Below are 17,062 nucleotides of genomic sequence, written 5' to 3' on the forward strand. Positions count from 1 at the left end.
TTGGTAAAGAGAAGCACCTGGAACTTGAGATGCTTCCCCAAACCTCTTTGATCTGGAAGTCTTGCAAATCTCCTGTCTGACTGCTAACAGTCTCTGGTTTGATCAGATCAAAAATACAAGTAAAATTTTCAAAAGCAGCTAAGTAACTTGAAAGCACCTAAACCCCATTGACTGTCAGTGGGACCTAGGGCTTCTAGGTAACTTAAATGCTTTTAAAAAAAAAAAAAAAAATTACCTCTCAGCTCAATAGCTCTTGACAAATTTTCCCAAACCGTAGGACTTTAAGAAAAAAACCCCAACCAACCAAACTATTTCAAACCTAAGAAGTTTGGGTCATCTCTTATTTTATCTGAACTGGTTTGCTCAGCCTTAAGTGTAAAGATGGGCCGCTGTGGACATGAACCAAAGACCATTATCAAATCCTACCACGGTCCCCTTCCCGTTTCTGCTCCCTGAGGGTTCTACTGGCTGGAGCCCCTATTGTCATCCCTGCCCAGTGAGACACGTCAACAGAGATGGTCACACCACACCAAGTGCTCCCATTGTGCTGCCACGACACAAGAAACTCGGCTAATGTGTTTTGATCCTAAGCCTTCCCTTGTGTATTTTAAGGGATGGCTCATGCGGCCATCTCTCGATCACCCTCCTCAGCTCCACAAGAGAAATCAGTCTCACAAGGAAGGACATTGAGAGCCACCAGACTAAGCTCCCCCACCCTGTCATTGGTTAGAAAAGAGGAATAAGGAGAAAGTTTTCTGCATGTACATATGTAACCCCCTCGTCCCCTCCCAGTATAACAGTGAATCTAATGACCATTACCAATGTGGGTTCTCTGCAGGAGGAGTGGAATCATCACATGGATCTCATGAGCTAGCTCTCCTATTTGCGAGACGGGTGCTTGGAGTCATGACTTCATTAGCTAATATTTAAAATGGAGCTGGAAGATCTAACAAGGCGGGGGCTGCTCTAGATTGAGTGATCCGCTAGAGCTCTCTGATTATCACTTATTCAAGAGACGGCAAAGGGTCATTAAGAGGGCACTAATATTGTTTCCTTTTTAATTTTAAATCTATTTCCATTTCTTTTATTTCCTCATTTGCTTCCTAATCCTGGGACTCACTCTCTACAGTGCGTGCATGTGTGTGTATGGCAGGGGTGGTGGGGCAGGCACTCAGACACACTTGGCAAAGCCAACAGAGTCATTATCACGGTCAAACACTGTGTAGTAGGGGCCAATGAACACGTCTCCGAGGATCCACAGCGGGCCCCCGGGAGGTGGGATGTCCAGGGCTGAAAATCCACTCAGGCAGATGCTCTCTCCCTGTACAGAAATCTACAGGAAAGAGTGAGAAGGTTAGTAGAAGGACGAGTCTTTCATCCCTTCCCCCGCCCTCCCACAAGCTCCGCTCTAGGGCACCAATTGGTGGAACTGACTCTATGTGGTATGAGGTATTAACCGTGATCATCATCATCTATCATGACAGGGACTGGCCCTGAGCGCTCCAAACCCAGTGGCAGATGGACTACAATAGTAGAAGAGGTATTGAAAGAGTCACATGATGTCCTGTCCATTATTGCTCACCCTGCCTCCCTAGTTTCATCCACTGCAGGAGCTGATGGCTTTACTCAGGCTACGTCTACACTTGCAGATGTAGAGCACCAGGAGTTAAACCAGCCCTCAGAGACAGCAGCAGCGAAAGCACTGCCGTGTGTTCACACTGTGCTCCTTGTGACTGTGGAGCATGTCCACATTAGCAGCTCTTGCAACGCCACAGAAAGCAGTGCATTGTGGTAGCTATCCCAGTGTGCAAGTGGCTGCAGCGTTCTTTGGAAAGGGTTTGCAATGCCTAATGGGGCAGGCACAGCGTCACATGATGCAGGTCTCCCAATCCCCTTGTTTCAGGGCATCCTAATAGATTGCCAGCTGCTTTTCAAATGCGGGGGTAGGGGTGGAGTGTGACAGGGAGTGTGTTGTGTGTATGTGGGGGGAGAGAGAGTGTGTTTTGGGGGGCAGAGTGTGTGTCAGCATGCTGTCTTGTAAGTTCAGACAGCGGCAGGGGGAAGGGGGAAACCCCAACATCAGCCCCCATCCCCCGCCTCTCTCTCACACATGCACAAATGCCTGCCTCTGCAGCAGGAGCAATCCACAGTAATGGTTGCTTTATCCCGGAGCAGATAAGCATGCCGGCTGTAAGAAATGGAGCTTTGAAAGGGGATAGCCGCATGCCTGCAGCCGAGTTCAAAACAATGACGAGAGTGGCCACTTGACTTCAAGGGATTATGGGACGTTTCCAGAGGCCAATCACAGCACAGTAATGCAACAGTCATTCACACTGACACCCCAGCACTTCAGTCCCGGTGCAGAAAGCTCTATGCTTCTCGTGGAGGTGGATTACCAGGAGCGCTCCAGCTGTGGAGTCCAGGCTCTCTAAGTGCCTTGCCAGTGTGGACACCTCAGGCGTTAGGGTGCCCAGGGCTGATTTAATGTGCTCTAACTTGCAAGTGTAGACGAGGCCTTAGCCGTCTCCTACTACTGCAACAAACCAGTGGAGGTCTCCACTGCTCTCTACAGACCCAGCAGCTGAAATCTGCATGACAACATCCTGATTCTTCAGACTCATGTTTCTCCCTGAGTCTGGCACGCAGGGGGTCCCATCTGGAACCATAGTGCATGGAACCAATTCTAACCTTACACACACAGGTCTAACTCTCTGCAGAGTTACTCCTGATTTAGACCAGAGTGAGTGAGGTGAGAGTCAGACCCTGTGATTGAAGCTCTGGGCTGATCCTGCTCCACATATCCTGCTTTGGAGTCTTGCCTGCTCTCTTGACTAGAAGAGGTTAGGACGCGGACTCAGATAGGACTGGCAAGCAGCTAACCTTGCAGCAGTGAACAGGCACTATCCTGGCAGGACTCACATGGGCATTGGGATGAAACCCCTGCTCTACTGAGGTGGTAAGACTACCACTGACTTCCGAGGGGCCAGGATTTCACCACGACAGCCCTGCCTCCTACGTCTAGGTGAGAAGAGCTAGTGTAGGAAAGGGAGCTGGGTAGAAGCTGCTCTGAACTCACCTTGAAGATGTACTGTTCTCCGGTGAGCTCATAGGGCTTTCCTCCTAGCATGAGAGTGACGACAGGAAGGGACGACACTTTATCGCAGGGGATCACATACTGAAAAGGAAGCAGCAGCACACTGAAGCATGAGACCCCATGGGCACAGAAAAGCTGCTGGTTGGCAGGCTTAAGGAAAAGGGGGTTGCTATGGGAGATGGCTAGGCCTCTCCTTCTGTGCTCAGACAACAGCCTTCTGCGGGGTAAGGAAAAAAAAAAAAAAAGGAAAGGAAAGGAAAGGAAAGGAGGCAGCCTATGGTAATTAGCACCCTCTAGCCTTAAATCGAATCCTAATGGGTTCTTTGCTGAGGCATGGGCCCCTTACGATCAGAAGGGCTCAGCGCAGTTCAGTGCACAGAGTTTCAGACAGCCAGTGGGAGGACTAGCTCAAGAGGCGGTGTGGTCCTGTGGGTAGCACGCTGGACTGAGAGTCAGAAGACCTCAGTTCTGCTCCCAGCTCTGCCACGGATCTGCGGTGAGAGACTTGTGGCAAGTCACTGCATCACCCTGCCGGGCTCTCCTCCCAACCTTTGTCTGTGGTGTCTCGAATTCCGATGAAATGGGAAATGGGAATATAATGCCATTGGGCTCCTTTGAAACCCCCACACTCAGAGCTCTTTGGGGCACAGACTATTTTACTAAGTGCACATGTCGCGCCTATGCACAATGGGGCCCCTAGGAGCTGCTGAACTAATGAATAAAAGCACAAAATACTGGATGCAAAGCAGGAGCAGGGGCACAAATACACGGCTTCAAGTCCCTCAATCCCTTGGCCAGCCGGGCCCCAAGTTGCTCTCCACAGACCCAGTTTTGTCAGTGGGGCTTGTTACGGGCTATGCTGGGGTATGTAATGGGCAAGTGTTTGTTGCATTGAGAAATCTCCCCAGACATACAAGGGCTTGTAACACTATATTCTTACATCCTGCCTGGGACAGCTGAGCTTATGGGGGCTGGTTCTGTTCTAGCACCGGGGAAGACGCTTTCAACCGCTGTTCGGCAAGTCATATTACTGAGATTGTAAATGCTTTGGGGCAGGGGGTGTCTCTTCATTAGGCATTTGTACAGCCTCTAGCACAGTAGGGATAGGGCCTTCTAGCTGCTACTGCAATAGAAATAGATGGTGTTGAACAAAAAACCCTAGAGACTCTGAATAGATGCAATCCATCTAATTATAAATAAATCCTCTCAGTGGTGTTGATGGGGCCTGGAGAGAGCCAGGTCCAGAACGAATGTCACTACATTACAGGCACCCTTATCCCTGCAGAAGTTAAGAAGGCTGAACCAAATAGTGCTCTATATACATTATTCTAAAACCCTACAGAACTTCTTAGAGGAGATCCCTCATAGGACATTTATTAACAGAATCCTAGACTGAGGACTTGATTCTCTATTAGGTTCTATAGGATGGTGAAAACACCCATGGAAAGATTCTCATTGTCTATTAAATCCTGTAGGACTTTTGTGCAAGTGCTTTCAAATGTGAATTTACCCCCCGCCCTTTCCCCCACTGCTACAGGGAGGGGATACAGGGTCTGAGCCAAAGCCTACTGAAGTCAATGGGATCAGGCCTTAATTCTTGTCCCAGCTGGCCAAGAAACAGCATGGGAGACTATTAAACTCCACTCCATTTCCTCACTGGCTCCTTCGCTCTTAGTTTATCCAGAACTGGCACAATCACGGTTCAGGGGGCTGGGATTTCTCCATGACAACTTGCTCCTCCCACAGAAGCAGGTCAGTTTCCAAAGCAGGAGAGAGAATCCAAGCTCACTAGCTGCAGTTCAGGATAGGGAGGGGCAGCGTGTGTCCCTCCCTCTCCCAGGCTGCTGCCCTTAATTCTCTGTATGGGGCTGTAAAGTGTACAGCACCCGGCTCACCGTGCCAAAGAAACAGCAGGTCCCTGCCCCAAGGAGCTCGCAGTCTAGAGGCACAAGTGGGCGTGACGCAGGACAGACAAAGACTTAAGTGCTGATGGAACACTACCATTGGGTTTCAGGAGCCATGGGCGAGGAGAGGGAGGGGATTTGGGTCATATTAATCAAGAGGCTTTTCAGGAGAAGGAGAAAAGGAATCCCCCCCAAGAAAGGCTTGGGCAGAGCACAGAGAGTGGGAAGGGGCTGTAGGAGGAAAGACGGGCAGAGATGCAAGGAGGGACAGAAATAAGAAATCTGCAAAGTAAGGAGAAGCTTGATGTTAAGCTGTCTGAAGAGGGGAAGCCAGTGTAGAGATTCCAAGGGGTGGGGGTACCAGTCTTTTGGAATACTCGCCCCTCCCCAAGTTTCCAGTTCACCACCCAGTTTCTCTGCCGGGGTTTACCTGTCCTTTGATGAGCGGCTTAGCCCCGATGGCAGCCTGCAGCGCCTTCACCTCCTTCGTTGGCCCTGTAATAAGCGAGGTTCCTGTGTCCACAATAGCTTCACAGCCCCCTTTGCACAGGGTCAGGCCATTGGCAACATCCAGTCTATGTGAAAAAGAAGATTCCCAGATAATAAAAGCCCTTTGTGAGTTGCAGTTCAGGTTGCAAATATGAATCAGTTACTTAAACAGCGGGGGGGAAAAAACCTTAACAGAACAGTATAAACATACTGGCAAACTGGAGTAGGGAATTAACAGTTAAAACTCCCAGAATATGCTGAAGTATGGAAATACCTAGGTCTTGATCCAGCAAAGCACTTGAGCAAATACCTCACTTTAAGTGAATAGTCCCATCAACTTCAATGAGAGCACTCATGTGATTGAGGTTATACATACTTTGCTGCAGCAGGGCCAGCAAATTTCTTTCATTTCTGCCTGGTATCCCACAGCTAGCTGACATGCTAAACCTGTTACCATGATGCGTTACCCAGGATGATAACACATAAACCTGTATGTACTTTGGCACTTCCCCTGCAGATATCTGAATCTGTTTCCACAGTGATTTATGCAGCAGTATGTACCACCATGGATGGCAAAGGGTTAAAAGGGTTGTGTAACATTTCCCACTTCAAAGGAAGTCTATTAGGGTCTGGTTTGGCCTTTGCTGATGTTAAGTATCACAATACTCTGCACTGTTATAAAACCTTCCAGTCAAGGGTCTCAATGCACTTTGCAAACATTAAATAACTTGGGGATAATGATACTTGGCCCATGTGCCAGGGAAGGATGGGAGGCACTTGGAGATCCTTAGATGTAGACAGGACCGTGTAGAGTGCCTTTACTACAGAAGCTTTGCCAGTGTAGCTATACCAGCAGAGGCCCCTCGTGTAGACACAGCATATGCCAACAGGAGTTTTTCTGTTGGCATAGTAACAGCACTTCCCCATATGACATTAGCTATGCTGAGAGATGCCCTCTTCTGTCACTATCACTGCATCTATGCTGGGGGAGGAAATGGGGGGGGGAGGGGGGTTTGCAGGCACGGCTATGTCAGCTGTGGCTCTTTCCACACCCCTGACTGACAAAGCTCCGCCAACAAACCTGTGTAGTGTAGACCTGGTCTAGAGCTTGGAATAGAAGTCCAGGCTTCCTGGCTAACAGCCCTCTGCTCGGATGATGCAACCAGGCTCAGTCCCTCCCCCTCACTTCCCCGAGCAATGCAGAGTGCTTACTACTGCGTGCCTATAAGAAGAGGGCCCCTTCCATCAAGTGCTGAATTCTCTGAGCCCCATTCAGCCCTTACGTACAAGCAACTCTGGGGTTTCATCCCCACTGGGAACGATAGCAATTGGTGTAGCGAGGCCCTGAGGGGAGATAAGCAAAGCTGCCAGAAGCCGTGATTTGGTGGGTTTACTCCTGCTTGAAGCTGGCATAAGCTGCAGCTTATAAGCATTTGCACTGGTGGCTTGTGCCCAGCACAGAGCAGGTCTGAATGAAAACAATGGGACTTACACACGTCTGGACAGGACCCTTCACACCTAGCCAGTTAGTCCCTGGGAAGTGGGGAGAGGCGGAAGACAATGGGATAAATTCTGCCCTCGAATACATGGCTGTGTGTGAGAGAGAGAGAGAGAGAGCGAGCGAGCGAGCGAGCGCGGGCACGTGGAAAGGAAGGTGGAACTCACTCATCCATTTTGACCTGCCAGTATGCCTTGCGTGTGACATTCACCCAGTTGAAGTCTCCGGTATAATACTTGGGGTCAGTCCCTCCCAGCAGCAGCTCCCCTCCAGGCTGAGCTGATGGGTCCCTGAAAGAAAAGACACAGAACATCAATTCAGCTGAAGTGGGAGGGAGGCAGACACTGCTTCTCCAAGCACGCTCATCCACAAGGGATCCCCGTGCACTCATGCCAGGGGAGAGAGTGAGCAGGGCACCCACGTATGAAAGATATAAAAATATTAAACCACCAACATTGTGGCTTAGGCTGTGAGGGGATATAAGGGAACTCCAGCATCTCTTAGGCTAGCTGAGGGCTGAGCCATCCTGTAACAGCCACGCACGTTGTGTTGAGACCTGGAGAAACTCACTGCACGCAAGGAAAGAGCAATGGAAGAAGGATCATTGCTCACTGACAGCCTAAGACTGGCCAAATTCTTTTACCACTAGCTCCACGACTAGAGAGACCGCCATAGCCTATTTCTTTATCTCCCTTGCATTTGGGGTAGGGCAGGGGCAGAATAAGCTCTGTCACCCCGTGCACTAGTACAATACCCTTCATCCAGCCAACAACATGCGTTTATGTGGGGAGGGATGCAGCTGATCAAATGATACATTGTTATTGCCTGACTCACGACCCAGAGAATCGAATTCTCCAGGTTATTTCAACACACAGATTGCAGCTGACTAGGTGTGAGGAAGCATCGCTATGGGGGATTTTAGCCGTAACTGAACAAGAAACATCCCCCCGCCCCCAAGAAGACATTTTTCAGCCCAAGGAGTCTCGTCTCTCCCGGGAAAATGGAAAACCATGCTCAGGTCTGTAGGGGTAGTGATGGGTATGACAGAGCCAGCGAGGGTATGACAGGGCCTCCTGCTGCCATGATCCCAGTCCTCCCTCCGTATTGTCTTTTCCCACTCATCTCCCGCTCCCCTTGGAACGCACAGCCTCTCCTGGCCCACCACAGCACCACATTCAACCCCTCCTCTTAGAAACAAAGCCCCTGAATCTCCCCTCCCTCACACCGGTTTCATACCAATGTAGCTCTGTGGTGGTACTCCCAACTGTCACTGGTGCAAGGGGAAGGAGGAATCAGGCCTGAACTCCTTCAGCAAGGCCCACCAGTGATTCCCATCACTACGTGCTATGTGCACAGGCCTGATGTGAACCAACCCAGAAGGAATTCACGACTCCTTCCCAGTCCAGAGTTCGACTTTCAGCCGACATATACACAGAGGGTAGAGTTCTGCACTGAGACCCCATTCCCCGTTGCTCTACCCCTTGGGTAGGCATCCGGGTATACTTGGTCCTGCCTCAGTGCAGGGGGGTGGACTAGATGACCTCTGGAGGTCCCTTCCAGCCCTACTTTGCTATGACACTATTAACGCCACCTGTGCAGAGGGGATGTGAAAGCTACCATTTTGATCAGGTGGCATGAACACACCCACTTTGCACAGGTGGAAGTGACTGTCTAAGGGGCCAGACAGAGAAGAATCTTAGGGCTGGACAGAGGGAGCTGCTGAACATCCTCAAGTCTTTTTGGGGACGCTCCATCTCCTGAAAGGTTCGGGCCATTCGATTGTAAGCTCCTCGGGGCAGGACGTGCACTGACTTGCCCAGTGACAAACACGCTGTAGGCATTCAGGAAAGGGAATGTTCTGCGGCTGATGTAAATCAGCAGAGCTCCAGAGAACTGAAATAATCAGTTCGTTGTAAAAAAAAAAAAAAAAAAAAAAAAACAGCTTTGTCCAGAGCTCTTCAGTCAGTTGCCTGATGCCAAGCAACCCGTGGGAAGTAGCTACAGTGAGAGATGAATGCCCACTCTCCCTGCAGGAGTAAGGGTGTCAGAAAACACACCCTATTGCAGGAATGGGATTCTAGGGCCAGGCCCTCCTCTGGTGTAAAGGGATGCAGCTCCACTGATTTCAATACAGCTGTGCCCCTTTACACCAACTGAGGGTCTGGCCCTTGGAATGAGGTGGGAGGACAGGAGGTGGCCCACAGGTTGGAGACAGCCAGATGCGATGTCTCAAGAACGAGTTCCGTGCCCCCGCAACATCACCTGTTGAGGTAGAAGGAAAAGATGTTCTTGTCCACCAGCTTCTGCTGAATGACGTTATCGAAGAAGGGTGTGACTTTATCCACAGAGATCTTCGGGAAGGCCATGCCCATAATGCCGTCGAACTTGGCAGCGATGAAGGTTATGCCAGGTTGCTTGGTTGCTTCACCAAAGATCTGCTCCTTGACAACTAAGTCACCAATCTGCAGGGAGGGGGAAAAAAAATCCAAGATGGTTAAAAAGAGACAGTCTCAGAGTACCGGGGTGGTAGAAAGCACTTTCCTGGAAACAGGATGGAGTCAACACGCGAGAGTTGTTCTCTGGTCTAGCATTGGCTAGAGAGATCCTGCTCCTCAATGCATGCCTCACAGAGAAACCACAGGGGGGTCTCAGGTCAGAATGCTTTGCTACAAATACAGGCCATTGGAGATACAGCTCCCACCTTACGCAAGCAGACCGACATTGGGCCCTAATAGCTCCTTGTGAATGGCGTGACAGGAAATGCTTATGCTCCCTTCCTTGGATCAGACTTACTCCTCTAGCTGCTCTCTTATTTCTCTTGGCTCACTCTCTTTGAGCCCCTCCGCTCGATCTGTGCCCCCTCCACTGAACTGAAACAGCCCTCCTGCAGGTCACTGACAACTTAGCTCGTTGGGGCAGGGAGTGTCTTTGTTCAGTGCTTGTACAGTGCCCAGCACAATGGGGTTCTGGTCCATGACTGGGGCTGCTAGGTGCTAAGACACGTAACAATAATAAATCCCATTCGTTCCTTGGCTTTCACCTCATGGCTTCCCTGGCCCTGTGCTTTCCTGATTTCTCCTCATGCCCTCAGCATGTTTTTCAGTGACTTCTTGGCCTCCTCTCTGCCCCACACGATTCTGTATTCTGTCCCTGCTTTGTACTCCCTCTCTTTAGGGGACGCCATCTCCCACCCATTCCCTCACCTATCACAGCGACCACTACCTCTACTGCCCTCCTCCCTAACTTCTGCAGTTGTGTGTCCAACTCCAGTTCAAAATGGCTCTCAGATCCCCATCACCACCGGCAGCGCTGTTATCCTTCCCGTCTCCGTGCTCTGTCCCCACACACATCTGGCCAGTTGCTGAGTCCTGTTGCTTTTACCTGTCCTTTCCTTGCTATCCCCTTATTGAGGTCATTCCCTGCAATCCCCCCCCCTCCCTCCCCACCAACAATCATCTCCTGTCTGGCTTGCCTGCCTCACTGCTCTCCCCCATCAAAGGCATGTCTGAAGCAACCTCTGCTAATGGGAGCTCCCATTATGACCACATCACTTCTGCTCTTTCAGTCCCTCCACCGGTTTCTGGTCACTTACTGCATTGTATTCAAGTTCCTGTTCCTTACCCTCAAGGCCCTACAGAATCCTGTCCCCATCTACAACTCCCCCTTTCATTCCCAACGTGCCTACTCACCTTTCCGTTCCTTCCGCTCTCAGCAGCCATCAGGCTCCCCGCTACTCCTGAAACAACCTCCCTTCCTGCACTGCTCTCTTTCCTCCTTCAAACCCCAACCCCATCTAGCTTAGTCTCCTAGCTAGAATCTGCAGCTTCCCCTCATGAACTGTTGGTCTGTGCCACATGTTTGTCTGACTAGTGCGATTTGGACTGCACGTCCCTCAGTGTAGGGGAAGTTTCCCCATCTACATTTACGGCCCTACTTATGCCCTTTGAATCAGGAGACCCCAAACATTCAGAAAGCAGACACCACAGATGCTGGCTCCCACAGTTCTCAGGAAAGCAGGTCATGAAATTGAGGTGGGCACTGAAGGGTTGTGTTGGGGTAGTGGGAGGGGCAAAGTGGTAATCTGACTGATATGAATTTAAGGTCAGCTCTCTTGCCAGACTCATGGCTAGAAGGACTGACATGGTGTAAAGCACTAGGAGATCAGTGTGGCCCCACAGAAGTCAATGGAGCAATGATGATTTACACCAGATGGGGATCTGGCCTTTGGTTTCTATCTCTAGCAGTTCACAAGATCTCATAGCTTAAAATGATCACAGGCAATTTTACCAATTGGACCAGGATGCTGTCAGAGTCCTAACCATCTTTCCTCAGTCCACCCTGGTTGGGTCTGAAACTCCCACTGGCAGCATTACAGTGAGATGTACTGTACTGAAATGAAAAGCTCAGCCTCTCTGACCTGACATCAGAAAACGATCCCTTGTAAATGACTAAAATCCCCTCAGGGTTAAATAGTGCCTCGCTCTGTGTCAGTGTGTAAAGGTGTGTGTGCAGGCCTGGTATGTGTGCAGAGAGTTCTTATTTTAACTGGACTAAGAACACTTTTTGTTTCAAAGTGTAATTTGCTTCACAAGAGACAAAAGCCACAGAAGCAGGATGTGGGGCAGAAAGGATCTGAGCGACACGTCCGGTAACGCACTGAGAAGAGGGAGGCATTTTCAGAAGTGATAAAGGCACCACCACAGCACAACTTCAGTTTTTAAACAATAGCAATAAAATATTTGACAGGCCCGATCCCTAGCTGGAGCAACGCTGATTTACGCCAACCGGGGAGCTGACCAAAAATCGCTAACATTTTTACACGCACAAAGATAGCCAGGCGTGCAAGCATTTTCAGGCTTGAAGCCTGAGAGGGTCTTTAGCAGAGCAAAGGCGTTGGGTTACAGAACTTTCCCTCTCTAAGTCACTGGTTTGGCTCCCATCCAGGTACATAATGATCAAAAATCATTACTAGCTGATGGCTGTTTGGTGGCCTCACTCCAGTTCCTTGCAGAGAGGTGTCACGCATCACATCCTGCAATTGGCACCCTAGTTAGCAGCCTCAGCAGAAAGACCAAAACTGGAGAGGGGCATAAAGGCTGAAGGCCAAATCCTCAGCTGGTGTAGAGCAGGCTTAGCTCCAATGACTTCAGTGGAGTGGGGGCAATTTACCCCAGCCGGGAATCTGGCCTTGAATTCTCCCTTCCTGCTGTGTGGCTAAATGAGGACTTCACTGTGCAGGGCCATCAGCCCAGCACTCACCTGTCTGTGCTTTCTGTCCTGTACTTGTAACGCACCTCCTAAGCTCACTGTGAAGCTAGAACCCCTTGGCAGAACTCGGGCTCACTAGCACTCTGGGAGGCAGAGGTTCCCCTGATACAGCTGCATTCATCGCTTGTTACTTGGAGTGAGATTCCCACCTCCATCAGGAAGTTTTCTACAAGGCTAGTGAAGCATGGGAATAGGCTTCCAAGGAAGGTTGTGGAATCCTCCTCACTGGAGGTTTTTAAGACCAGATTGGACAAACACCTGTCAAGGATGGTCTTGGTAGGTCCCGCCTCAGTGTGTGGGGATGGATTAGAGGATCTCTTGAAGTCCCCTCCAGCCCTACATTTCTGTGTTTCTATTACCTCTCATGGGGTGTTTTTCCCTGGGATGTTCAATAAAGGTTCAGGATGCCCAGAATGACTGTTTAGGGGCTGGGGTTTAGGGGGAAGGCAGAGAAGGGAAAGACACAGTCCTTCATTCCCTCTCAACTAGTCAGCTGTCCTTGCCAAACACTCGCCAAGCCAGACCCACAGCTGGCAAATCGTGACTTTGCTGATATCAACCTGCTGAGCATCTGGCCCAGCCTGATGGTTGCATTTTAGGTCTGGGCTCAGACATTGACAACGGCTCCCATTTCACATCTCTCATGCATCCCAAGCCTCTCTCTGACGTCAGTGGGAATTTGGGGTGTGCAATGAATGCAGGATCTGGCCCTGTACGGGAAGCCACTTGGGTTCCCAGCATTTAGCACCCCACCTCTGTGAGTGCCAAGAACCCACTGCAGTGCTCCCTTGGATTGTAAACATCATGGGCTAGACTTCAATCACTTCCACACACAGGGAAGCTGAACACTGCCAGTTGCAGTGGCTGCAGAGAGCCCTTATTCCCCCCCCCCCCCCCCACCGCCCATGCAGGCTCAGGAACAAACTAATTAAAAAGAAAGCATTACAGTGATAATTAAAAAAAGCTGCAATTTTCCTTCTGACTCATTTCGCTCCCTCCATTAAACTGGAGAGCACTGAAACCTACTAACACAATCCCATAAAGCCAGCTGCTTTGGATCGCCGCCCCACTCCATCACTGGAGCAGCTCCTTTCAAACGGCCTCTTCATCTCTCCAGTCACCTGCGCCCAGCTCCCCCCGCTGCTCTCTCCCTGCAATCCTCCAATCCCACTAGCAGCAACTGACAGCACAGGGCAAAAGCAGACAGCTCTATTGGCGCTAGACTTTTTTTTTTTTTTTTTTTTAAACCTAACAGAAGTGGAACATTTATTGCTAAATGCAAAATGACTTCATTCGGCAACAGCAATAAAATCCTTGGAAGGGGTTTTAGTGAATCCTAGAAGCTTCCTGAATGGAAATGACTAGGGTCTAGATTGGGGGTGGCCAACCTGAGCCGGAGCCAGAATTTACCAATGTACATTGCCAAAGAGCCACAGTAATACGTCAGCAGCCCCCCATAAGCTCCCTCCCCCTCCAGCCCCCAGTGCCTCCTGCCCACCAGCAGCCCCACCAATCAGCGCCTCCCCATCCTCCCCGCGCCCACCGCAAGCAGGCTCGGGGGAAGGGGTGGAGTGGGGGCAGAGCAGGGGGTTGAGCAGTGAGCATTCCCTGGTGCATTGGAAAGTTAGTGTCTGTAGCTCCAGCCCCGATGCAAGGAGCCGCATATTAACCTCTGAAGAGCTGCATGCGGCTCCGGAGCCATAGGTTGGCCACCCCGGTCTAGATCATCTAGAGCTGAATGTTGTGATGCCAGGGAACTAGGCATGGGAGGCAGGGACAGAGAGCTAGAATGGAGGTACATGGATAGCATTGGGCTCTGCAGATCCTCCAAGACCAGTGCAGTACTTGGGGGTGGGAATGGGGGGAGGAAAGATCTACTGGTTTGGAGGTCAATCCTTGCTCATTGTGGGGTGGCAAATCCTCTCACCCGTCCAGGCAATACTGACAGTCAATCTTAGCAAGACGAAACTCACTAATGGCGTCATCTGAACTCAGTGCGAGTCTGCCCATTGACCGATTCATTTTGAATCGGTCCCAGTCTCCTGTCGCTTACGGGGATACCACCTGCAAGGGGATGTTCTGGCTGTAAGTCAAGTATTTCTGCACTAGTCTAGAAAAGATTCTGGCAGAGGGGAGCCAGAGTGTAATCCAAGCCAGATGGGAAATTCAGTTCAGGCTGTTCTTCTGAGCAGTGAGGTGGAGAGAGAGAGAGAGAGGGATCCCTTTCTTTTGACACCAGCAGACTTCGTTAGCCAACACTTTTCAACTGGGACAGACAGAGAAAACGCCAATGGGTTTCTGGGCCTACCTAAAATGGGTTTATAGATGTATCTATTTTGCTAAGCAAGTTTAGAGCTCTCAAGCCAACACTGAAGACTAAGGCCCAGATCCTCAGAGGTATATAGGCTCCTCACTTGCATTGATTTCAACACCTCTGAGGACCTGGCCCTACGTAATTTGGAAGCCTGAGTCCCAGTGACTTTCAACAGGACTTGAGCGCTAAGTCACAGCTGTGCTTTTGAAAGCTGAGCCCACATTTTCAAGAGTGATTCCGGGCATCTCATTTTCTGAGTGCCTAACTTGAGACACACTGAAGTAGGCTGATTTTCGGAGGGTGGATGCTCTGCACTTCCTGGTAATCAGGTCCCTTTAAGTTGTCTCAAGTTGAGTGCTGGAAAAAAGGACACACCCTCCCCCAAAATCACAGGTCCCTTGAAAATGTAGGCCCCAAGTTTCTACACAGAAGTAGAACCAGTGCAATATAGGCAATAGCAGGGCAAGTTTACCCCGGACTGCCTCAAGTCTGATACGATGGAACTACCTCTAGTGGCGGTAGGGTAGTTTAATCTCCATTCTCACTCAATGCTTAGCCTCGCTAACGAGATCTGCCAATTGCAACGTGGACATGTGTCCCTGGGGGAGGTGGACTGAGATCCCCAACTAAGGCCCTGACTCAGCAAAACACTTAAGCAAGTGTTTACCTTTAAGGAGTAGTGGGATGCAGTCTTTCCTAGTCACTAGCGAACTGGTCTGGGAGTCGGGAGACCTAGGTTCTATTCCTAACTACCACTGGCCTGCTGGGTGACTGTCGACAAGTTAATTCCCCTCTCTGTGCCTCAGTTTCCCCACCTTATGATACTGACCTGTGTAAAATGCTTTGAGATCTGATGAGAAGTGCTGGGTATTGCTAAGTCCCATTGAAATCAAAGCGACATGCCTGAATTCCTGGCTCAACGAGGGCCTAAATGGGTTGCAGAAGTGAAGTACAGTCATTACTAACCCCCACAGCATCCTGGCTGAGGTATCCAGACAGGCTCCCGGTTCCATAATGGATGGCGAAAGCTGTGCCGTTCTTCTGGTAGGTACTGGATTTGGAGGAGTCGTATTTGTGATGGATCACTGCAGCGAGGAATAGGAATACAGGAGGTACACACAATATTAATGCTGCTCAGCAATTTATACAGTGCGTTGCCTGTTTGAAGCACTGGTCGGGCATTAGCTAATTAAAATGAGCTGGTCCAAAAAAAAAAAAAAGAAAAAAAAATTGGGAAAACTTTCCCAATTTTTCTGTCAAAATTTCAACAAAAAATTGAAATTAAAAAAAGAAGAAGCTGTCAGGAAGTCCTAGAAATTAAATGTCACAACCCTCCTGAGAGGTGCGATAGGGGATTATTATCCCCCTTTTACACCTGGGGGGAGGGGAAGAAGCAGAGACGTAAAGGTCACACTAAAGTCAGTGGTGGAACATAGATCAAGAAACTCAGGACTTCCAGACTCCTAACCCCATACTCATAACTCCAGATCATGTTGCCTCCCCTGCTCTTAAAAGTAAATGTATGTTCAAGGAGAGGGTAAGCAGAGCCCTGATTCTTACATATGCTAATTCCGGAATGCCTTATAAAGCATTTCTAACATGCAAGGAATTCAATTATGAGATCCAATTTAGCAGTTGAATAGGATTTGGCTCCCATATTTAGAGACTAGACTACACATGGCTGTTATGTCAGAGGACATTAGAAACTGCGAGAGTGAGGCTCAAGTCACCATAACTGCCCCAAGAGGAAGATGCTTTGTGCTATGGAGAGTTTGGGTGAATTTAAGTATATACAGGTATTAAACACAAACATTATTTTTTGTATTCACTCATTTATATCACAGAGTGTTTCTTTCTTAAAGGTGATCTGGAAAAGATTTTTTTAAATATATGTTTTCTGCCCTTCTTTATAAAGATGGCCTGGAAGGTTTTAGTTAAAAAAAAAAGGGGGGGAGGGGGAAGAAAGGATGTCTTCCCCCACACCTATTTGTTTTATACCTTAGAAAGTTGAGGAATTTTATTTATTTCTTCCCCAGTTTTGCTCAAGGGTGTAAATGGATGTCTCAGCAGACATGGATTGTTTTTAATTATAAGGCTGGAGACAACAAGTCATTAGCAATGACATCCTTGCTCCCAAATGTTTATTCATCCCTGGAATTAAAATAGGTCAAAAGACAAACAAGCTAAACAGACGGGACCCGATACATCACTGCCTGGCACCTGGGATATAATCACATCTGTGCAAACTCAATTCCAGTTTGGGAGCATTTTATATTTGTTTTGCACTAGAGTAAAATGAGCTATACAAGGTGCAAGTAGAGAATCAGGACCACAGAGCTGTAAACAGACCAGCTAAAATCTCTTCCCCTCTCAAATGCTCAGCTATCTTACTCCTGGCTCTTGGGTTGTCAACATTTCCCTAGTTCTCTAGAGGTACAGAATCCCCAAGATAGACCAGTTGTGAATCAGAGTCTCCAGCCTAGACAGGGCCCAAA

The 17,062-nt window shown here is 49.3% G+C and overlaps 1 protein-coding gene across 1 annotated transcript in view; it reads right to left on the reverse strand.

Moving 5' to 3' along the window:
* Window positions 1-1,086: 1,086 nt before the first annotated feature.
* CTSD (cathepsin D) overlaps window positions 1,087-17,062 on the reverse strand; it is a 33,083-nt gene continuing 17,107 nt past the window's right edge. The window contains exons 4-9 of the mRNA XM_024208986.3: window positions 15,534-15,652; window positions 9,248-9,447; window positions 7,153-7,275; window positions 5,429-5,573; window positions 3,077-3,175; window positions 1,087-1,333 (exon numbers count right to left, since the gene is read on the reverse strand). Of these exons, the coding sequence (XP_024064754.1) occupies window positions 1,172-1,333; window positions 3,077-3,175; window positions 5,429-5,573; window positions 7,153-7,275; window positions 9,248-9,447; window positions 15,534-15,652 (848 nt within the window). The 3' untranslated portion in view covers window positions 1,087-1,171. The remainder of the gene's footprint in view (window positions 1,334-3,076; window positions 3,176-5,428; window positions 5,574-7,152; window positions 7,276-9,247; window positions 9,448-15,533; window positions 15,653-17,062) is intronic.

Source organism: Terrapene carolina, unplaced genomic scaffold (genome assembly GCF_002925995.2).
Source record: "Terrapene carolina triunguis isolate 2854851 unplaced genomic scaffold, T_m_triunguis-2.0 Scaffold171, whole genome shotgun sequence".
Classification (NCBI taxonomy): domain Eukaryota; kingdom Metazoa; phylum Chordata; order Testudines; family Emydidae; genus Terrapene; species Terrapene triunguis.